Source organism: Equus caballus, chromosome 21 (assembly GCF_041296265.1).
Source record: "Equus caballus isolate H_3958 breed thoroughbred chromosome 21, TB-T2T, whole genome shotgun sequence".
NCBI classification, from domain to species: Eukaryota; Metazoa; Chordata; class Mammalia; order Perissodactyla; family Equidae; genus Equus; species Equus caballus.
The window spans coordinates 23613732-23634284 of NC_091704.1; the positions used below are offsets into that span (position 1 = coordinate 23613732).

Consider the following 20553-nt stretch of genomic DNA (forward strand, 5'->3'; position numbering starts at 1 on the left):
AATTAGGAAATCATACTCCTCAGGCCTTCTGAGTTTTGTAAATTTAGCAGAATCTTATGTGCTTGCTTTAAGTTCTCAGTAAAATGCTTTCCTTGGTATGGCCATGTGCCAGTAGCCATGTGCCATGATGCTACTAAATCTATGGCTCGAGAAAAGGAGGACTCATGAAAGAATACAGGCAGACCCTCATTCTACTGGCTAGAAAACTTGACTTCTAATCCAGTTTTGCCTAATGGACCAGTTAATGACAATTCTTTGCTATACTATCTGTCAGCTTAAGGGAATATAAGATTTAATTGGCAGTAATTAAGGATTTTAGTTGTGCATGAACAATAATAAAGTATTTTAACCTTATTAATATCTTTTTAAAAAATAAAACCTTTTCTATGGCTCCTTCAAAAATAAGTTTTTAAATAAGAGGACAGAAAAGAGAAAAACATTTACTGAATGCTTGCTTTCACTAGCATTACGTCTTTTAATCCACAAGACTATTTTTTTCTTTTTTATAAATTAAGAAACAAAATTAGAGAGGTTAATGTGCCCATTATCAAATAAATGGAAAATATTGCCTTGTCTTTGTTTCCTTCGTTTGACCTGTTTCCTAAAGAACGTCTTTTTTGGTGAACTGATGTTTATCCCAGCAGAATCCTGCGAAGGTCTGTTTTATTATGCATAGTTTTACAGGTGAGGAAAATGAGGAAAGAAAGGTTAAGTAAATCTTAGTCATATGACCCAGGATGATAATGAGGTCTCTTGATTTTTGCAATTATAATGGATAGTAAGAATTAGAGATGGGCATAAATGCCATAGTACATTTTATTTTATAGCTCCAGATATGGTATTATTACTGATAACTATAATCTCACATTTATTTTATTTAAATAGATTCTGGATAAAGATATGAAGGCCAAAGTGCAGGTAATGGGAGAAAAGAGAGAAAAGTGGGGAAATACATTATTTTCTAAAAAAAGAAAAAAGTTTGGTTTGTGGATTTTAAATAAACTACTTATGTATTGCTACCTAGACTTAAAAACCCACCAAGTAATTTCAGAAGCTTATTCAATAGATTTATGTAAAATAATTTATAGCATAATTCATTATAATTCTTATATATTGGATAACCAGTATAGTGCAATTCTCCAACGCCGAAACAATGAGAAGTTTGTCTTCTTGAGACACTGTTATGTTAATGACAAGGAAGCAAGATTCTTTGCCTTCTTTTCCTTTGAGCTTCTTTTGGTTCCTTGCTATCCTAAGTCTGGCCAGGGGCCAGCAGATCAGTATCACCTGGCAGCTTGTTAGCAATGCCGAACCTCAGGCCCACTTTACACCTTCGGAAAATATGCATTTGAACAGGATTGAATGTGGGCACATGAAGGTTGCAGCACCACTGTGGCTGATTTCTGATGCCGGCTGATGGCTATACTATACTCCTGTCTGCCTGGTGGGCCTTTAAATGCTGGGACCAGAATAGATATTATAGCAGCATTCATCTAGTCCTATAGAACTTGCAAATGAGGACTATATACTTTTCTTGTATGACAGGGTTTTAAATTTTTCTGAGTTGAGAAAATCAAATTACACTGTAGCTACACCATTATGTTTTAAAGATCTTCTATGTAATTCACATTAGGTACCTACTAATCTTTTTTAAGGCAAAATGATAAGTATAGGACTGGAAAGTAGTTTACTATTAATTAAATCTCATAATTAGTATATATCATAATGTTATTAATTATAGTCACTAAGCTACCTTTTTCTTTTTCCCTCAAAAATGGCAAGACTTGCTTCTAAAACATGAATGCCTTTCTGCACCCTTATCCAAGGATGGCAAATATCCGACATGGATTGATTCTTCCTTATCACTCTTCTTCCCCTATATTTGAGAGACATTGCCAGAGGGTCAGACCACTCTTTTCCTCATGGAGGCAAGATGTAACCTCAGAATCCTTAAAAGAGCATTCCAGTTAGCTACTACAAATCAGTCAAGTTGGCACACAGAATGAAAGCTACTATCAAATGCAGTATTGCATATTAAATAGCATCCTGCAGATAGTAAGTAGATTTTCATTGGTATAAGCAATGAAAATTGTTATAAACAAAGTGCAAGTAGTTCATTCCTACATGCTTGATTCATACCATCTCTTCTTCCCTGTGCTTCTTAGCAGAATTATTACCAAAGCTTCTTCAGTGACTATCCAACTTCATCAAGTTATCAGATATTACTGAGAGTATAGAGCACAGAAATAAAGATAAATCAATCACTTTCTAACTGTGTGGACTTTGGTCATGTTACTTTTCTTTCTTATCTGTAATAGGAGGTTAACATCATCTTATTCAAAGAGTAAGTATGGAGAAGATTAAATTAGATAATTTAATAATGTGACCAGCACAGTATCTAAGATATAGCAGATGTCATGCAGTATCCTCTGCCTTCAACTGCAGAATTCTCTGAAGAGTCAAAGATTTTAAAAGTCATTGCATTTAATCAGAGAATGCTCTTCTATAAGGCATTGCTTAACAAAGAATCCAGAGAAAAATCAAGTTTTTAAGAATCTGTACCTTCATTTAGCCACATAGAAGACATTTATTTAAGTGAAAATTTTATTAACTGGAATTTTCTTTTTTTGTCATGCCATTACAAGTATCTTAGAAACAACATTCCAAGGCAGAAATGAAATTGATGGTGGTCTTGTTTTTATATTTAGCATTTAATTCTAGAGATGCCTTGATACGGAACCTCTTAATCTCAAGTTTGTGTGCCTGATGCACAATAACCAATCACTGAGACACTGGTGTTTGGAGACGGAGAAAGGTTTATTTGAATTGCCCAAAATGAGAAGGCAGGAGGACAGGTTCTCTCTAATCTACCTTAACAAAAGAAGGAAACAAGGGGTTTTATAGAGCTAAGGGGCTTGGGAGGAGGAGTTTCAGAGAAACAAAGGAGAAATCTGTACTTCTTTCACTCCAGATAAGCCCTTGGGCAACAGACTTCCAGGGTCAACAGCAGCTGGGGGCTGGTTATCTGGTGATCATAACTTCCTTGAAAGCATTCCTTTTTTTTCTGCAAAACAAGCTCATAAATCCTTGTGACCCTTGAGTCATCCCTCAGGTTAAACAAGAAAACAGCAAATTAACAAGATTAACTTCTTTTCATCTGTGTCTGTGTTGGGAACAAGGTCAAAGGATAATCATGTTCTTATTGAATATTTACAGTTACCCTCAGGTACCTGGCCTCAGCACTAGTAATACAGCAGACACAGAATTTCATTTTCTATTCTTGAATTTGTGATTCACACTGATGGGGTCTTTGTACAACATAAATTCTGATTCCTTTTATATTTGTCTAATTTAGATTCCTCTAGCTTCTGGTGAGTATAATGAATGAGTAAAATGAATTGGTCTTGGCTTATGAATCTGCTTTTTTACAATCAAGAAATAAACTATTTTCTGAACGTATTTAGAAAAGTACCTCAGTCTTGGCATTTTTTTATGAATGGGTGAAAATATTTAAAATTAACCTACACCATAATTAAGCACAGTAGAAATAGAAATTGTTGATATTGATTGCTCAGAAAATTAAACCTATTAATTAATACTAGGGCAAATATTGTAGTTTTAAGATTTTCCTTTGTTCTTTATTGAAAAATGAGTTTTTACGTAATTGATACTATGAAAGACGCTAAATAAGAAGACCATACAATTTTTTGTTTCACTCTAAAGCTTATTCATGTATTTTATTTACAAATTTAACAATCATCTATTGAATGGTTACTGTGTGACAGATGCCAGAAGAAAAGAAATGGTTTCTTTTCATCTCAGTTTTATCTGGCTTCTCAGAAACTGGTAGCTCTAGGAAATGCTGTACTTCTTAATATTTAGCAGCTTTTACCTCTATTTGTATAAAATTTAAAAATATTTTAAAGTGAAATTAGAAATTTATAATTATTTTCTAAATTTAATTTTAACATGACAAATGATGTAATTTTCAGATCAAGTTATTAGTCATGATGCATATAATCAATCCATTTAGAATGCTCCTCCACACTATGCTTTGTTTTTTAAGGGTATTATATTTATTTAAGAGTAGTATATATATTTGTATTTAGTTTGTAGATACAGATCTATAAACTGATATGTATCACTGACTTTATACTGGGAATCAACTTGGTTTCTCTGAGAAATCTGCATCTATAATGCTATTTATATATAATTGAAATCAACTTTTTTTTTTTTGAGGAAGATTATCCCTGAGCTAACATCTGCTGCCAATCTGCTTCTTTTTGCTGAGAAAGACTGGCCCAGAGCTAACATCTGTGCCCATCTTCCTCTACTTTATATGTGAGATGCCTACACCAGCATGGCTTGCCAAACAGTGCCATGTCTGCACCCAGGATCCGAACTGGTGAACCCCGGGCTGCTGAAGCAGAACGTGAGCACTTAACTGTTATAACACTGGGCCGGTTCCCAGAAATCAACTTTTTAAGTAATTTAGGAATCAAGGAAGGCATATTTGCTACAGTTTATAAGCCAGGAATTTCCTGGGATATGGTTGCAATTTATTTTAAAGTTCTTTAAAATACTGCCCACTGTATGTGTTTTGTTAATTTTTCAGTCCTGATATATACTTTAGGAAAGTGGTATTTTCCCTTACATCATATTATCTTTATTTTGAGCAATAAATTAGTGACTATAAATATCCATTTTTATTTCTGCAAGGTAATACTGAGCTTAGTTGACGACATTGTTCCATCAAGATATTAGTTGTATGTCAAGAGACTGCAAGCATAATTTATTTATATATTTTATTATGACATATGAGCAAAAATTGATCTGATTCTAAATTGCATTTAGGTTTCTGCTTTCTAGATTTGTCTAATGTATGCTACTGTTTCTTTTCCAAGATATAATTTTAAATACAACAATAAAAACAGTATTTAGAATAAAAACCTGTACCATTCTTCCATATTTCTTAGAACACGACACATCATCAGTTAAACGCTTTTATTCAAATACAGTCAGTAGTAATTAGGCAAAATCTGGACTTTCCATAGACTGAACTGTTGAAGCCTGACCAATCCCAATTTGTCTGGATGGTGCTAATTTTAGTGCCATGAGAGGTTCACCTACCTTATGTAAAACTATGCTTATTGCATTATCAGATACATGACACCATGGCATAGGAATATTGGGGCTAGTAGTCCATAATGAAAACTTTTGTCCTATGTTACTGAAATAAATAAACTTACTTACTTCTCTGTGCTTAATTTTCTCACTTTTAAAACTGGGATACCTGCCCCAATTCCTTCTCGTACTGGGATAATTCTGATCTTTTTTTTTTTTAATAAGGGAAAAACTAATTCCAAGGATTAGTATAATCATAAATAAAAATAAATGTCATGTTTTCTTTCTATAAATTCACAAGCCTATTTACAACAATTCTTTATTCCAGACATTAAACCACTTAATAACAATGAAAAAATTTAAAAGCCACTCTTTATTGCACATTTACAATATATCTGACAACCTGCTAGTTAAATGAATCACTACATTAATTACATTTTGGACATGCAATGTTCTTTTAGACTACTGAAAGTCAGTCAGTAGATTTTTTATTTTTCAGATGAGTAATCCTGCAGTTTGAAAACTGTTACTATTTAAGCGTCCATTGGTGGGGATTAGTCTCAGCTTTTTTTCCTTCTTTTGTATTTACCATTCTGTTCTTGTAATAATTAAAAATGTTGCACTAAAGCTATTATTAGGTCAGTAAAAAAAGGACAGTCAGCTTCTTGGTAATAGAATGGGACGTAAGTAGAGATACCTAACTATATATACCCTGTTAGATGAGTTTCTAGAACTATCTTTAATGCACATAATTTGCCTGAGAATAAGTAGTGACTGACTAAACATTTTATCAATAAAGATACTATCTACCCAGATTATCATTTCTTTTTGTATTTTTACTATATTTAAGTTGAGGGAAAACCTCAGTCTTTACAATTAAAATAAGTATAAAAGTGACATTGTATAATTAGAGCCCATAAATCCTAAAGGAAGAACTATGAAATTAAGGTATTGCTGTTAAGTGCTAGATAGATTAGCTCTTGAATAAAGTTAATTTATTACACTAAAAACATTAATAAATCCATTATTCTCAGACTTTCCAAAAACACCAATTTAAATAATGCAACATTATAAAAACTTCAAAGCACATTTAAAATTGTTTGACTAATTGTTATCTACATCATTTGTGATTGTTCAACTGTAGTAAGGTATGAACATTCCTAGAATGGAAAGAAAAAATAGCAAAGAAAGCAGAAAACGATGAATCCAATGACCCAGTTCACCGAATAAATATAGATGATCACCATATCCATGTCGAACCACCATCCACGGCTATCATCCTCAAAGTGCAGATAATCCATCCTATGTGCGCCATGTGGGAACTGCCTTCTTGTAACTGGAGCTGCATGTCTATGGAAGCCTAGAAGATGTATAAACATATTATTTTAAAGCTCATTAAATTCAGATAAGTGCTCAGAAAGGAACTTGCATTATGAACACAGGAACCAGGAACAGCTCAATCTTGATTTCACTGAGAGGTATGTTGTATTCCTAAAAGTTTTTTTCAATGATAAGCAACTATCAGAAGTCTCTTTTTAGTTAAGGGTTTTAAGGGCGAGGACAGTAAAATTAGCATGGGATATGGAGTCGGAATTATCCTTGTTTCTGTCATTTATTTGGGGCAAGGTATATGATCTTTTTGGGTCTCAGATTTCTCATCTATACCATCTGATCATTTAAATTAAAAACATTTGGAGTGGGCGGACCAAAATGGCAGGGTGAGCTGACCCGGGACTCTCTTCCCTCCAAACTACAACAAAGGACTGGAAAAAAACTGAATTTCAGCTAATAAACCTAATGCCAGGATGTCGGAGACCTACAGTATCAAAAAGATGGAGGACAGAGACCCTGCTGCCAGCCTTGGAGGAGCTGGAATGGGGTAGGAGAGAACTTTGCTCCCTCCCCTAGAGTGTGTGATCGCTGCTGCCGGTGCGGGAAGGAGTGGGGGGGGGGGTCGCCACACTACCAGGGGATCATCCAGGACTCCCACCACTGGTATAGTGAAAACCCGCTGACGGGGGAAAGCTTCCTTGCTCGGGGACACCAGAGAACAGAACTGATCCAAATTCAGATTGGGGCACAAGAAAAACAGCCCCTCCCCCCCGGTAAACCACGCTGGGCGCCGCCATCTTGCCCGCAGGCAGAGAGCTCAGAACGCGTGGCTCTCGAACCCCCTCTAGTGGCGACAGGCTGTAACTGCAACCAAATTCTACCATTACGCGAAAAAACCACTCCTCTACCATCCAGCAATTTATAAAAGCTCCAGACCGGAAGGAAAACAGTAAAAACACAGAATTAAGTCCTGAGGACTTGGAAATATGTAAACTAAGTGAAAATGAGTTCAGAGTAGCTATAATCAAAAAACTCAATGAGGTAGAGAGAAAGATAGAGAAACAAGACAATGAGTTCTGGAGTTACTTCACAAAAGAGATTGAAATTATAAAGAAGAATCAAACAGAATTACTAGAGATGAAAAACACAATGGACCAGATAAAACAGAATATGGATTCCCTGAATGCCTGTGTAGACACCATAGAGGAGAAAATTAGCCTAACCGAAGATAGGCTGAGTGGCTCCAGACAGAGGAAGAAAGAGAACTAAGAGTTAAAAAAAAAGAGGACAATCTCCAAAAGATAGTGGATTCAATGAGGAGAAAGAATTTAAGGATCATAGGAATTCCCGAGAATGTGGAAAAGGAAAATGGAGCAGAAAGTGTGCTTCATGAAATTATAGAAGAGAACTTCCCAAATCTAAGGATTAGGAAGAAATATGTGTAGAGGAAGCTTTCAGATCTCCTAGATTTGTCAATGTAAAAAGACCTACTGCAAGGCATATAGTAGTACAAATGGCAAAAATGAAAGACAAAGAAAGAATACTCAGGGCAGCAAGACAGAAGAAAATAACCTACAAAGGAACTCCTATCAGACTTTCAGTGGATTTCTCTACAGAAACCTTACAAGCTAGGAGAGAACAGAGTGACATATTCAAAACTTTAAAAGATAAAAATATTCAGCCAAGAATACTCTATCCAGCAAGAATATCCTTCAGATATGAGGGAGAAATTAAATCTTTTCCAGACAAACAAAAGTTAAGGGAATTTGTAACGAAAAGTCTTCCACTACAAGAAATCCTCAAGAAGGCTCTCATACCTGAAAAAAGAAAAAAACGAGAAAGGGGTCACAAACCACAGTGTAGGGAGACAGAGAAATAGAACCAGAATAGGATAGCAAATATTCAACTATAGCACTAGGATAAAGGTAAGGAAACTACCAAAGCAAAGGTGACCTTATCACTCTAACTACAAACTCATAACACGAGTTGGAATAAGAAATGAAAACAATAATTTAGGAGGGGAAGAGCAAAGGGACTAAATCAGTCTATGCCAAGTAAGTAAGAGACCACCAGAAAATAGACTATATTATACACGAGATTCTAAATACAAACTTCAGGGTAGCCACTAAACTAAAGAAGAGAACAGAGCCACAAAACGTAAATAAGGAAAAATCTAAGAAACCCAGCATGAGAAATTGCAGTAGTCAATAAGTAGGCTAAAGCACACAGGAAGAGAAACGCAGGAAAACCAGATAATGAGCAACAGATTGACAGCATTAAGTCCACATGCATCAATAATCACTCTCAATGTAAATGGATTGAACTCTCCAATAAAAAGACACAGAGTGGCAAAATGGATTAAAGAACAAGATCCAACAATTTGTTGCCTCCAGGAAACACACCTCAGCCCCAAGGACAAACACAGGCTCAGAATGAAGGGGTGTAGGACAATACTTCAAGTTAATAGCAAGCACAAAAAAGCAGGTGTTGCAATTCTTATATCAGACAAAGCGGATTTCAAAATAAGACAGGTAAAGAGAGACACAGAGGGACAATATATAATGATCAAAGGGACACTTCACCAAGAAGAAATAATGCTTATAAATATCTATGCACCCAACATAGGAGCACCAAGGTTCATAAAGCAACTATCAACAGACCTAAAGGAAGATGTTAAAAACAACACAATAATAGTAGGGGACCTCAACACCCCACTCACACCAAAGGACAGATCATCCAGACAGAAAATCAACAAGGAAATAGTGGAGCTAAACGAAAAACTAAAACAATTGGACTTAATAGACATATATATATCACTTCATCCTAAAACAGCAGAATACACATTCTTCTCAAGTGCACATGGAACATTCTCAAGGATAGACCATATGTTGGGAAACAAGGCAAGCTTCTACAAATTAAAAAAAAAAATCAAAATAATAACAAGCATCTTCTCTGACCATAACGCTATAAGGCTACAATTAATTACAAGAAAAAAGCGGAGAAAGGCACAAAGATGTGGAGACTAAACAATACGCTAGTGAACAAGCAATGGATCATTGAAGAAATTAAAGAGGAAATAAAAAAATACCTGGAAACAAATGAAAATGATAACATGCCATACCAACTCATATGGGATACAGCAAAAGCTGAATTAAGAGGAAAATTCATCACAATACAGGCACATCTTAACAAACAAGAAAAATCCCAAATAAGCAATCCTAAACTACAGCTAACTGAACTAGAGAAAGAAGAACAAATAAAGCCCAAAGTCAGCAGAAGGAGAGAAATAATAAAAATCAGAGCAGAAATAAATACTATTGAAACAAAAAAGGTGGTAGGAAGGATCAATGAAACAAAGAGCTGGTTCTTTGAGAAGATAAATAAAATTGACAAACCCCTAGCCAGACTTACAAAGAAAATAAGTGAGAAAGCTCAAATAAACAAAATCAGAAATGAAAGAGGAGAAATAACAACAGACTCTGCAGAAAAACAATGGATTATATAAGAGAATACTATGAAAAACTCTATGCTAACAGAATGGATAACCTACAGGAAATGGATAAATTCTTGGACTCCTACAATCCCCAAAGCTCACTCAAGAAGCAGCAGACAATTTGAACAGACCAACCACAAGGAAAGAGACTGAACAGCAATCAAAAACATCCCAAAGAATAAAACCCCAGGACCAGATGGCTTCCCTGGGGAATTCTACCAAACTTTCAGAGAGGATTTAATACCTATCCTTTTAAAGCTATTCCAAAAAATTGGGGAGGATGGAACACTTCCTAACACATTCTATGAGGCCAACATCACGCTGATACCAAAGCCTGACAAGGACACCACGAAAAAAGAGAACTACAGGCCAATATCACTGATGAACATAGATGCAAAAATTCTAAACAAAATTTTGGCAACCCGAATTCAGCAATTCATCAAAAGGATCGTACCTCATGATCAGGTGGGATTCATACCAGGGACACAGGGATGGTTCAACATCTGCAAATCAATCAACGTGATACACCACATCAACAAACTGAGGAATAAAAACCACATGATCATCTCAACAGATGCAGAGAAAGCATTTGACAAGATCCAACAGCCATTTATGATAAAAACTCTGAATAAAATGGGCATAGAAGGGAACTACCTCAACATAATAAAAGCCATATATGACAAACCCACAGCCAATATCATACTGAAGGGGCAAAAACTGAGTGCCATTCCCCCGAAAACAGGAACGAGACAAGGATGCCCTCTATCACCTCTCTTATTTAACATTGTACTGGGGGTCCTGGCCAGAGCAATCAGGCAAGGAAAAGGAATAAAAGGAATCCAAATAGGGAGGGAAGAAGTGAAACTCTCGTTGTTTGTAGACGACCTGATCTTATATATAGAAAACCCCAAAGAATACATTGGAAAACTCTTAGAAGTAATCAACAACTACAGCAAAGTTGCAGGGTATAAAATCAATTTGCATAAATCAGTAGCATTTCTATATTCTAATAATGAACTAACAGAAAAAGAACTCAAGAACACAATACCATTCACAATCACAACCAAAAGAATAAAATATCTCAGGGTAAATTTAACTAAGGAAGTGCAGGACCTATATAATGAAAAGTACAAGGCCTTTCTGAGAGAATTGGATGACGACATAAGGAGATGGAAAGACATTCCATGTACATGGGTTGGAAGAATAAACATAGTTAAAATGTCTGTTCTACCTAAAAGCAATCTACAGATTCAATGATATCCTAATCAAAATCCCAATGACATTCTTTACAGAATTAGAAGAAAGAATCCTAAAATTTATATGGGGCAACAAAAGACCCCAAATTGCTAAAGCAATCCTGAGCAAAAAAAAAAAAAAAGAAATGGGAGGCATCACAATCCCTGACTTTAAAACTACTACAAAGCTACAGTAATCAAAACAGTACTGGTACAAAAACAGGTGTGCAGATCAATGGAACAGAATTGAAAGCCCAGAAATAAAACCACACATCCATGGACAGCTTATCTTCGACAAAGGAGCTGAGAGCATACAATGGAGAAAAGAAAGTCTTTTCAACAAATGGTGATGGGAAAACTGGAAAGCCACATGTAAAAGAATGAAAATTGACCATTCTTTTTCACCATTCACCAAAATAAACTCAAAATGGATCAAAGACCTAAAGCTGAGACCTGAAACCATAAGGCTTCTAGAACAAAACAAAGGCAGTATACTCTTTGACATCAGTATTAAAAGGATCTTTTCGGACACCGTGTCTTCTCAGAGAAGGGAAACAATAGAAAGAATAAACAAATGGGACTTCATGAGACTAAAGAGCTTCTTCAAGGCAAATGAAAACAGGATTGAAACAAAAAAACAACCCAATAACTGGGAAAAAATATTTGTGAGTAATATATCTGACAAAGGCTTAATATCCATAATATATAAAGAACTCTCACAACTCAACAACAAAAAATCAAACAGCCCGATCAAAAAATGGGCTGGAGATATGAACAGACATTTCTCCAAAGAAGATATACGGATGGCCAATAGGCACATGAAAAGATGCTCATCATTGCTGATCATCAGGAAAATGCAAATTAAAACTACACTAAGATATCACCTTACACCCGTTTGAATGAGAAAAATATCTAAAACTAATAGTAACAAATGTTGGGGAGGTTGTGGAGAAAAAGGAACCCTCATACACTGCTGGTGGGAATGCAAACTGGTGCAGCCACTATGGAAAACAGTATGGAGATTCCTCAAAAAATTAAAAATGGAACTACCATACGATCCAGCCATTCCACCACTGGGTATCTATCCAAAGAGCTTGAAGTCAGCAATTCCAAAAGTCCTGTGCACCCCAATGTTCATTGCAGCATTATTTACAGTAGCCAAGACGTGCAAGCAACCTAAGTGCCCATCAACAGACGAATGGATAAAGAAGATGTGGTACATATATACAATGGAATACTACTCAGCTGCAAAACAGAACAAAATCATTCCATTTGCAATAACATGGATGGATCTTGAGGGAATTATGTTAAGTGAAATAAGCTAGTTAGAGAAGGATAATCTCTGTATGACTCCACTCATATGAGGAATTTAAAAATGTGGACAAAGAGAACAGATCAGTGGCTACCAGGGGAAAGGTGGGGTGGGAGGTGGGCACAAAGGGTGAAGTGGTGCACCTACAACATGAATGACAAACTTTAATGTAAAACTGAAATTCCACAAGATTGTAACCTATCATTAACTCAACAAAAAAAAAAGACCATAAAAAAATTTGTGAGAATCAAATATAATTATTTTCACAAGAGCATTTTCCAAATTTAAACATTATTCATGTTTTATTTTTACAGCTACTGTTATTACCTCTGTTTGTAACTTCTGATCACCAGCTTAACCTTATATTTTACGCCCTGAGAATTTCCCTCAGTTATTTGAGCAAAATTCTATGAGAAAAATGTTTATTTTTTTGTAGCACTGAATAAACTGGAGTGACAAAATGGTACTCTTTTGAAGAAACAGCTTTAATTTTCATAAATTTCAAAACGTGGACTTACTTAAGGAGATTGGTTAGTAAATAAAAAGCAAATCTCAGAAGTAAGTGCTAGTCCATTTATGACTAAATGAATATGACATTTCTGAGAAAAACTACATCTCATTGTGAAATGCTGTTCCTTTTTATGATATTTACATGGTAATTATTTAGAGCTTGAGTATAAACTTGCCCAATGGCAACCTGTTTTTGTTGGCAACCAATATATAATTTCAAGGGCCTCTAAAAGATAAAATTCAATTTTCTGAAGACTGATAACCTGATTATTAATCTTTGCTTTTTACTTATCTACTGCCTAGTTTAAGTATTTCTGTGCTTATTCGTGTTAATGAGTGGGAACAATACAATAAACAGCAGAAAATACGTAATTCTGGTACTTGCTAGTAACTCTAGTGATAAAGGTTCTGTGAGACTCAAGCTTGAAGCAGATTCTGGTTCATCCATTTTAACAATTGAGTAATGTTAAATTTTATGCTTTAGATCAGGCTGCTTATTCTAATGGCAAGGTTTCATTCACCTGGGTATTATTAGTATGGTTATTTAAAGTCAAACTTCTTTGATCAAGAACAATCCTAAATTATTATTTGTGTATGTCTTATTTTGTATTTTTTAATAAAAATTGATATTTTAAGGTGTAAAACATGATGATTTTATACAGAGTGAAATGATTCTTATACTCAAGCTAAGTAACATACCCATCTCCTCACATAATTACTTTTGTTGTTGTTGTAAGAGTACCTGAAGCCTACTCTCTTGGCGGATTTCCATTATCTCTTAACAGATATATAGTTTGCAAATATTTTCTCCCAATCCGTAGGTTGCCTTTTCATTTTCTTGAGTGTTTCCTTTGCTGTGCAGAAGCTCTTTAGTTTGATGTAGTCTCACTTGTTTATTTTTGCTTTTGTTGCCTGAGCTTTTGTGGTCATCTCCAAAAAATCATTGCCAAGGCCATTGTCAAGGAGCTTACACTCTATGTTTTCTTGTAGAGGTTTATGGTTTCGGATCTTAGTCTTCAATCTATTTTGAGTTGATTTTTGTGTATGGTGTAAGATAAGGGTCCAATTTCATCCTTTTGCATGTGGCAATCCAATTTTCCCAACACCATTTATTGAAGAGACTGTCCTTCCCTCAATGTGTACTGTTAGCACCCTTACTGAGTCGCAGTTGATCGTGTATGCGTGAGTTTATTCCTGGACTCTCCATTGTGTTCCATTGGTCTGTGTGTCTGTTTTTATGCCACTACTGTTCCGATTACTATAGCTTTGCAATATAATTTGAAATCAGGAAGTGTGATGCCTTCCACTCTGCTCTTCTTTCTCAAGATTACTTTGGCCATTTGGGGTCTTTTGTGGTTCTATACAAATTTTAGGATTGTTTTTTCTATTTCTGTGAAAAATGCCATTGGTAATTTGAAATAACACACCCCACCACATGTGTATATATCATCTGGCCCTATTTGTAATGCCCTGTGAGAAATGGGGCTCAGATATCCATCACAAATGCTGTTGCTCTAGCTACTGTTGCCTCTGACCCAGGAGTCTCATGTGTTCTGCAGGCATCCATGAAACTGGCAGACTAACTTGTTAGCTTGCGTATAGGGTAAATCTCAGACCCTTAACCGTTCTCAATATTGGCAATCTTGTGCTTTCTTTTTACTCTCTGAAACGTTTGCATAAAATTAGAATCCTTGATGCTTTGGTAAATCTAGCCTACAAAACCATGTGGGCCTGTAGTCTTTTCAGGTGCAAGGGCAGATTTTTAAATACCAACCCATTTCTTTAACAGTTGTTGTCTATTCATATTTTCTAGTTCTTCTTGAGTCATTCTTTGTAACTTTTATACATTATCCATTCTATCCAAGTTTTCAAATGAATTGGACCAAAAATTTCATAGTTGTTGTACATTTAGGGCTCTTCACAAATATTCTGTTCTCCTGAGTACATGGTTTATTTGCACTTCCCTGCCTCTTAGAAGTCTGGCATGGCCATGAGACTTGACCAATGAAAATGACTGTCCAATGAAAATACTGTGTGTTGCTTCTGGGTAGAGCACTTATCAGTTTGAGATGCTGCAGCAGTTTCTTTTCCTCCTCCACAACAACTAGCAATGTACCAGACAGAGGCTGCCCTGTCATCCTGGGTCATAAAGTTTAGGATGATGTGGAATAGAGCACTCAGGAAGAGTTTAGGGAAAAAATATTTCAAAGTTATTATGAATTCTGACTGAAAATAATGGCATGACTTATAAAACTCTTCAACAAAAGGGTGATAATCATGAAAGTTGCATTTAATTTGTTTTCCCACATCATAAAAAAAAAGAAAAATCTCTTGGAGAAATTCATTATGTGAAATTAAAGAGCAAGAAAGAACTGTGAGGAAAATCTCTAAGTCACTGTCAGGTTCAGAAAGAACATAAAGAACCAAGATTCCAGAATGTCAAACAGGTACTTCTGCCTCTTCATAAATTTAATTTTGTAAAAACAATTTTACCTTAGAAGGATTTCTCTCATATCCTAGAAAACAAGGCTATGACTTTTTCCCCCTACAAAATACGGTTCAAATTTATATTCACCAAAGACCAGAGTAGGCTCCATTATTTTGAAGATTCTGTCAGAGACAGAAAGACTGTCAACAATTATCTCATTCATTTTTGTAATTTTAGCAACTTGCACAGTGCTTATAGTGGGTACTTAATAGGTGTTTGTTGAATGGATGGAAGAGTGCCTGTGTATAAGGATAGACTTCAGAGAATAGAATGAATTATTAGCCTATTTTTTGAGAGTGTTCTAAATCAAGCCTCTCAAATGTATTTTCAGCAGGAATTGAATACCATTGTGAATATATCTGAGATACATTTTGTAGTTGTTATGAAAAATATTATTTAGAGGTTAATTCAGAGAGCCCTGAAATCAGTATTTTAAAAGGAGATATGTCCTAATTCTTCATGTGCAATGGGACACAAGGTTGAAGCATGGTCTTTCACTGCTCTGTATTCTTCATATTATATAAGAATTTTGCTATTTCAAAGTTGATTGATATAAGTAGGCCTTAGCAGAAGTGGAGTGACATTTTTATAGTCACAAGTACGTATAGAATTACTCTTGTTAATATACTTGAAAATTTAATGCAAAATGGATTTTAAATTTCATCTTTATCTCCTATCTCTTTAGGATCCCAGAGTCAAATGTATTAATCCTGCAAAATTAACTTTTTATATTGGATAAGTTAAAATATATTGCACATTACTTACAATTCTATAACACTTGATTAACTTTCAATATAGTTTATAAAATTATCAGGCTAAATTATAAAATTAAGTTTTTTTCCTGTAACCAGGCAAGAAGGGAATGCCATGTCGTTTTTATAAAAATATTTTTTGTATTGTGGTAAAATATATATAACATAAAATTTGCCATTTTAACCATTATTTAGTATACAGTTCAGTGGCATTGATTACATTCACAAAGTGGTGCAACCATCACCACTATTTCCAAAAAACTTTTCATTACTACAAAGAGAAGCTCTAATTTCCCAATCTCCACTCTCCCAGCCCCTGGTAACCTCTAATCTACTTTCTATCTCTACAAATTTGCCTATTCTAGATATCTCATATAAGTGGGATCATACAATATTCATCCTTTTGTACTGTTTTTATTACTATGGCTCTGTTGTATAGCTTGAAATCAGGAAGCATGATACCTCTGGCTGTGTTTTTTTCTCAGGATTGCTTTGGCTATTCAGGGTCATCTAGGGTTCCACACAACTTACAGGATTTTTTCTTCTACTTCTGTGAAGAATGCCTTTGGTATTTTGATGGGTATAGCACTGAATCTGCATATGGCTTTGGACAGTATGGACATTTTAACAATATTAATTCTTCCAATTGATGAACATGAGATGTTTTTGCATTTGTTTGTGTCTTCTATGATTTCTTTCAGCAAAGTCTTGTAATTTTCATTGTAAAAATCTGTCACTTCCTTGATTAAATTGATTCCTAAGTATTTTATTGTTTCTGATGCTGTTGTCAATGGGTTAGTTTTCTTTATTTCTTTTTCAGATACTTCACCACTAGTGCAAAGGAATGCAATTAATTTCTCTATGTTGATTTTGTCTCCTGTAACTTTACTGAAATCATTGATTAGTTCCAATAGTTTTTTGGGTAGACTCTTTGGGATTTTCTATATACAAAATCATATCATCAGCAAATAGCAGCACTTTTACTTCTTCCTTTCTGACTTGGACGCCTTTTATTTCTCTGTCTTGTCTAATTGCTATAGCTAGGACTTCCAGTGCTATATTGAACAGGATTGGTGAGAGTGGGCATTTTTGTTTTGTTCCTGATCTTAGAAGGAAAGCTTTCAACTTTTCTCCATCAGGCATAACGTTAGCTGTGAGTTTGTCATATATGTTGAAGTATGTTTCTTACATAACCAGTCTGTTAAGGGTTTTTATCATGAAAGGATGCTGTGTTTTGTCAAGTGCTTTTCCTGCATCTATTGAGATGATCATATAATTTTTATCTTTCATTTTATTGAAGTGATATTTTATATATATGTTTTTTTAAGATTTAATTTTTTTCCTTTTTCTCCCCAAAGTCCCCCAGTACATAGTTGTATATTCTTTGTGGGTCCTTCTACTTGTGGCATGTGGGACGCTGCCTCAGCATGGTTTGATGAGCAGTGCCATGTCTGCGCCCAGGATTTGAACCAACGAAACACTGGGCCGCCTGCAGCGGAGCGTGCGAACTTAACCACTCGGCCACGGGGCCAGCCCCCGTGATATTTTATATTTATTGATTTGCTTATGTTGAACCATCCTTGCATCCCAGGGATAAATCCCACTTGGTCCTGCTACATTATCCTTTCAGTGTGTTCTTGAATTTGGTTTGCTAATTATTTTGTTGAGAAGATTTTCTTTTATTATTTTATTGAGATTATACTGGCTTATAACAATGTGTACGTTTCAGGTGTACATTATTATATTTCAGTTTCTGTATAGACTGCATCATGTTTAACCACCAATAGTCTAGTTTTTATCTATCATCATACATTATGTGCCCCTTTACCCCTTTTGCCCTCCCCCATACCTTTTTCCTCTGGTAACCACTAATCTGTTCTCCTTATATGCATATTTGTTTATCTTCCACATATGAGTAAAATCATACAGTATAGTCTTTCTCTGTCTGACTTATTTCACTTATCATAACACCCTCAAGGTCCATCCATGTTGTCACAAATGGCACGATCTTATCCTTTTATGGCTGAGTAGTATTCCATTGTATATATATACCACATCATCTTCATTCATGGGCACTTGGGTTGCTTCCACATCTTTGCTATTGTAAATAATGATGCGATGAACACAGGGATGCATAAATCTTTTTGAATTGCTGATTTCAGGTTTGTTGGATAAAACACAGCAGTGGGATAGCTGGATCATATAGTATTGCTATTTTTAATATTTTGAGAAATCTCCAAAGCGTTTTCCATAGTGGCCACACCAGTTTGGATCCCATCAGCAGTGTATGAGGGTTCCCTTTTCTCCACATCCTCTCCAACAAGTTATTTCTTGTTAATTATAGCCCTTCTGAGGGGTGTGATGTGATATCCCATTGTAATTTTGATTTGCAATTCCCTGATAATTAGTGATGTTGAACATCTTTTCAGGTGCCTGTTGGCCATCTGTATATCTTCTTTGGAAAAACGTCTGTTCATATCCTCTACCCATGTTTTGATTACGTTGTTCATTTTTGTGTTGTTGGGTTGTATTAGTTCTTCATATATTTTGGAGATTAATCCCTTTTCAGATATATGATTTGCAAATATTTTCTCCAAGTTGGCAGACTGTTTTTTCAATGTGTTGACAGTTGCCTTGCAGAAACTTCTTAGTATGATATAGTCCCATTTGTCTGTTTTTTCTTTTGTTTCTCTTGCCTGAGTAGACATGTATTTGAAAAGATACCGATGTCGAAGAAGGCACTGCCTATCTTTTTCTTCAAAGAGTTGTATAGTTCAAGGTCTTGCATTTAAGTCTTTAATAATATTGAGTTAATTTTTGTGCATGGTGTAAGATAATGGTCTACTTTCATTCTTTTGCATGTGGCTGTCCAGTTTTCCCAACACCATTTACTGAAGAGATCTTTCTTTCTCCATTGCATGTTCTTGGCTCCTTTGTCAAAGATTAGCTGCTCATAGATGTGTAGTTTTATTTTGGGCTCTCAATTCTGTTGCATTGATCTGCGTGTCTGTTTTACTGCCAGTCCCATGCTGTTTTGATTACCACAGCTTTGCAGTATATTTTAAATTCAGGGAGTGTGATACCTCCAGCTTTGTTCTTTTTTCCTAGGATTGTTTTGGCTATACAGGGTCTTTTGCTGATCCATATAAATTTTAGCATTTTTTGTTTAATTTCCATGAAGAATATCTTTGGGATTCTGATTGGAATTGCATTGAATTTGTAGAGTGATTTAGGTAATATGGACATTTTAACTATGTTTACTTTTCCATTCCATGAGCATGGAATATTTTTCTATTTCTTTGTCTTCTTTGATTTCTTTCAATAATGTCATATAGTTTTCAGTGTATAGGTCTTTTCACCTCCTTGGTTAAATTTATTCCTAGGTATTTTATTCTTTTTATTGCAATTGTAAATGGGATTGTATTTTTGACACCTTTTTCTGTTAGTTTGTTACTAGTTTATAGAAATGCAACTGATTTTTGTATGTTGATTTTGTACTCTGTAAATTTACTGTATTTGTTGATTATTTACAAAAGTGATTTTGTGGATTCTTCAGTGTTTTCTACATGTAGAATCATGTCATCTGCAAATAGTGACAGTTTTGCTAAAACTTCCAGTACCATGTTGAATAAGAGAGGTAAAAATGGGAATTCTTGTCTTGCTTTTGTTCTCAAAAGAATAGCTTTCAGTTTTTCACCACTGAGTGTTATGTTGGCTGTGGATCTGTCATAAGTGACCTTTATTATGTTGAGGTGCTTTCCTTCTATACACATTTTCTTGAGAATTTTTATCATAAATAGATTTTGGATCTTGGCAAATGCTTTCTCTGCATCTACTGAGATAATCATGATTTTTATTATTTATTATGTTAATGTGCAGTATCACATTAATTGATTTGCAGATGATGAACCATCCCTGCATCCCTGGAATAAATCCCACTTAATTCTGGTGTATGATCCTTTAACGGATTGTTGTACTTTATTTGCTGCTATTTTGTTGAGGATTTTTGCATCAATGTTCATCAGTGATATTAGCCTGTAATTTTCCTTTCTTGTGTCACCCTTCTCTGGCTTTGGTATCAGAGTAACATTGGCCTCATAAAAGAAGTTAAGAAGCATCCCATCCTCTTCAATTTGTTGGAATAGTTTTAGAAGGAAAGGTACTAAATCTTCTTTGAATGTTTGGTATAATTCACCAGAGAAGCTGTCTGTTCCTGGACTTTTGCTTTTTGGGATGAGGTTGTCATTGTTTCAATCACTTTGCTTGTGATTGGTCTATTCAGATTCTCTATTTTTTATTGATTCTGT

At 35.1% G+C, this 20553-nt stretch overlaps 1 protein-coding gene across 30 annotated transcripts in view; it reads right to left on the reverse strand.

The window, feature by feature from the left end:
• Window positions 1-4791: 4791 nt before the first annotated feature.
• The window catches only part of RNF180 (ring finger protein 180), a 276935-nt gene continuing 261173 nt past the window's right edge, over window positions 4792-20553 (reverse strand). For all 30 annotated transcript variants that reach the window (XM_070246212.1, XM_070246221.1, XM_014734852.3 and 27 more), the window contains one exon: window positions 4792-6484. In XM_070246212.1, coding sequence (XP_070102313.1) covers window positions 6285-6484 — 200 coding nt within the window. In that variant the 3' untranslated portion in view covers window positions 4792-6284. The remainder of the gene's footprint in view (window positions 6485-20553) is intronic.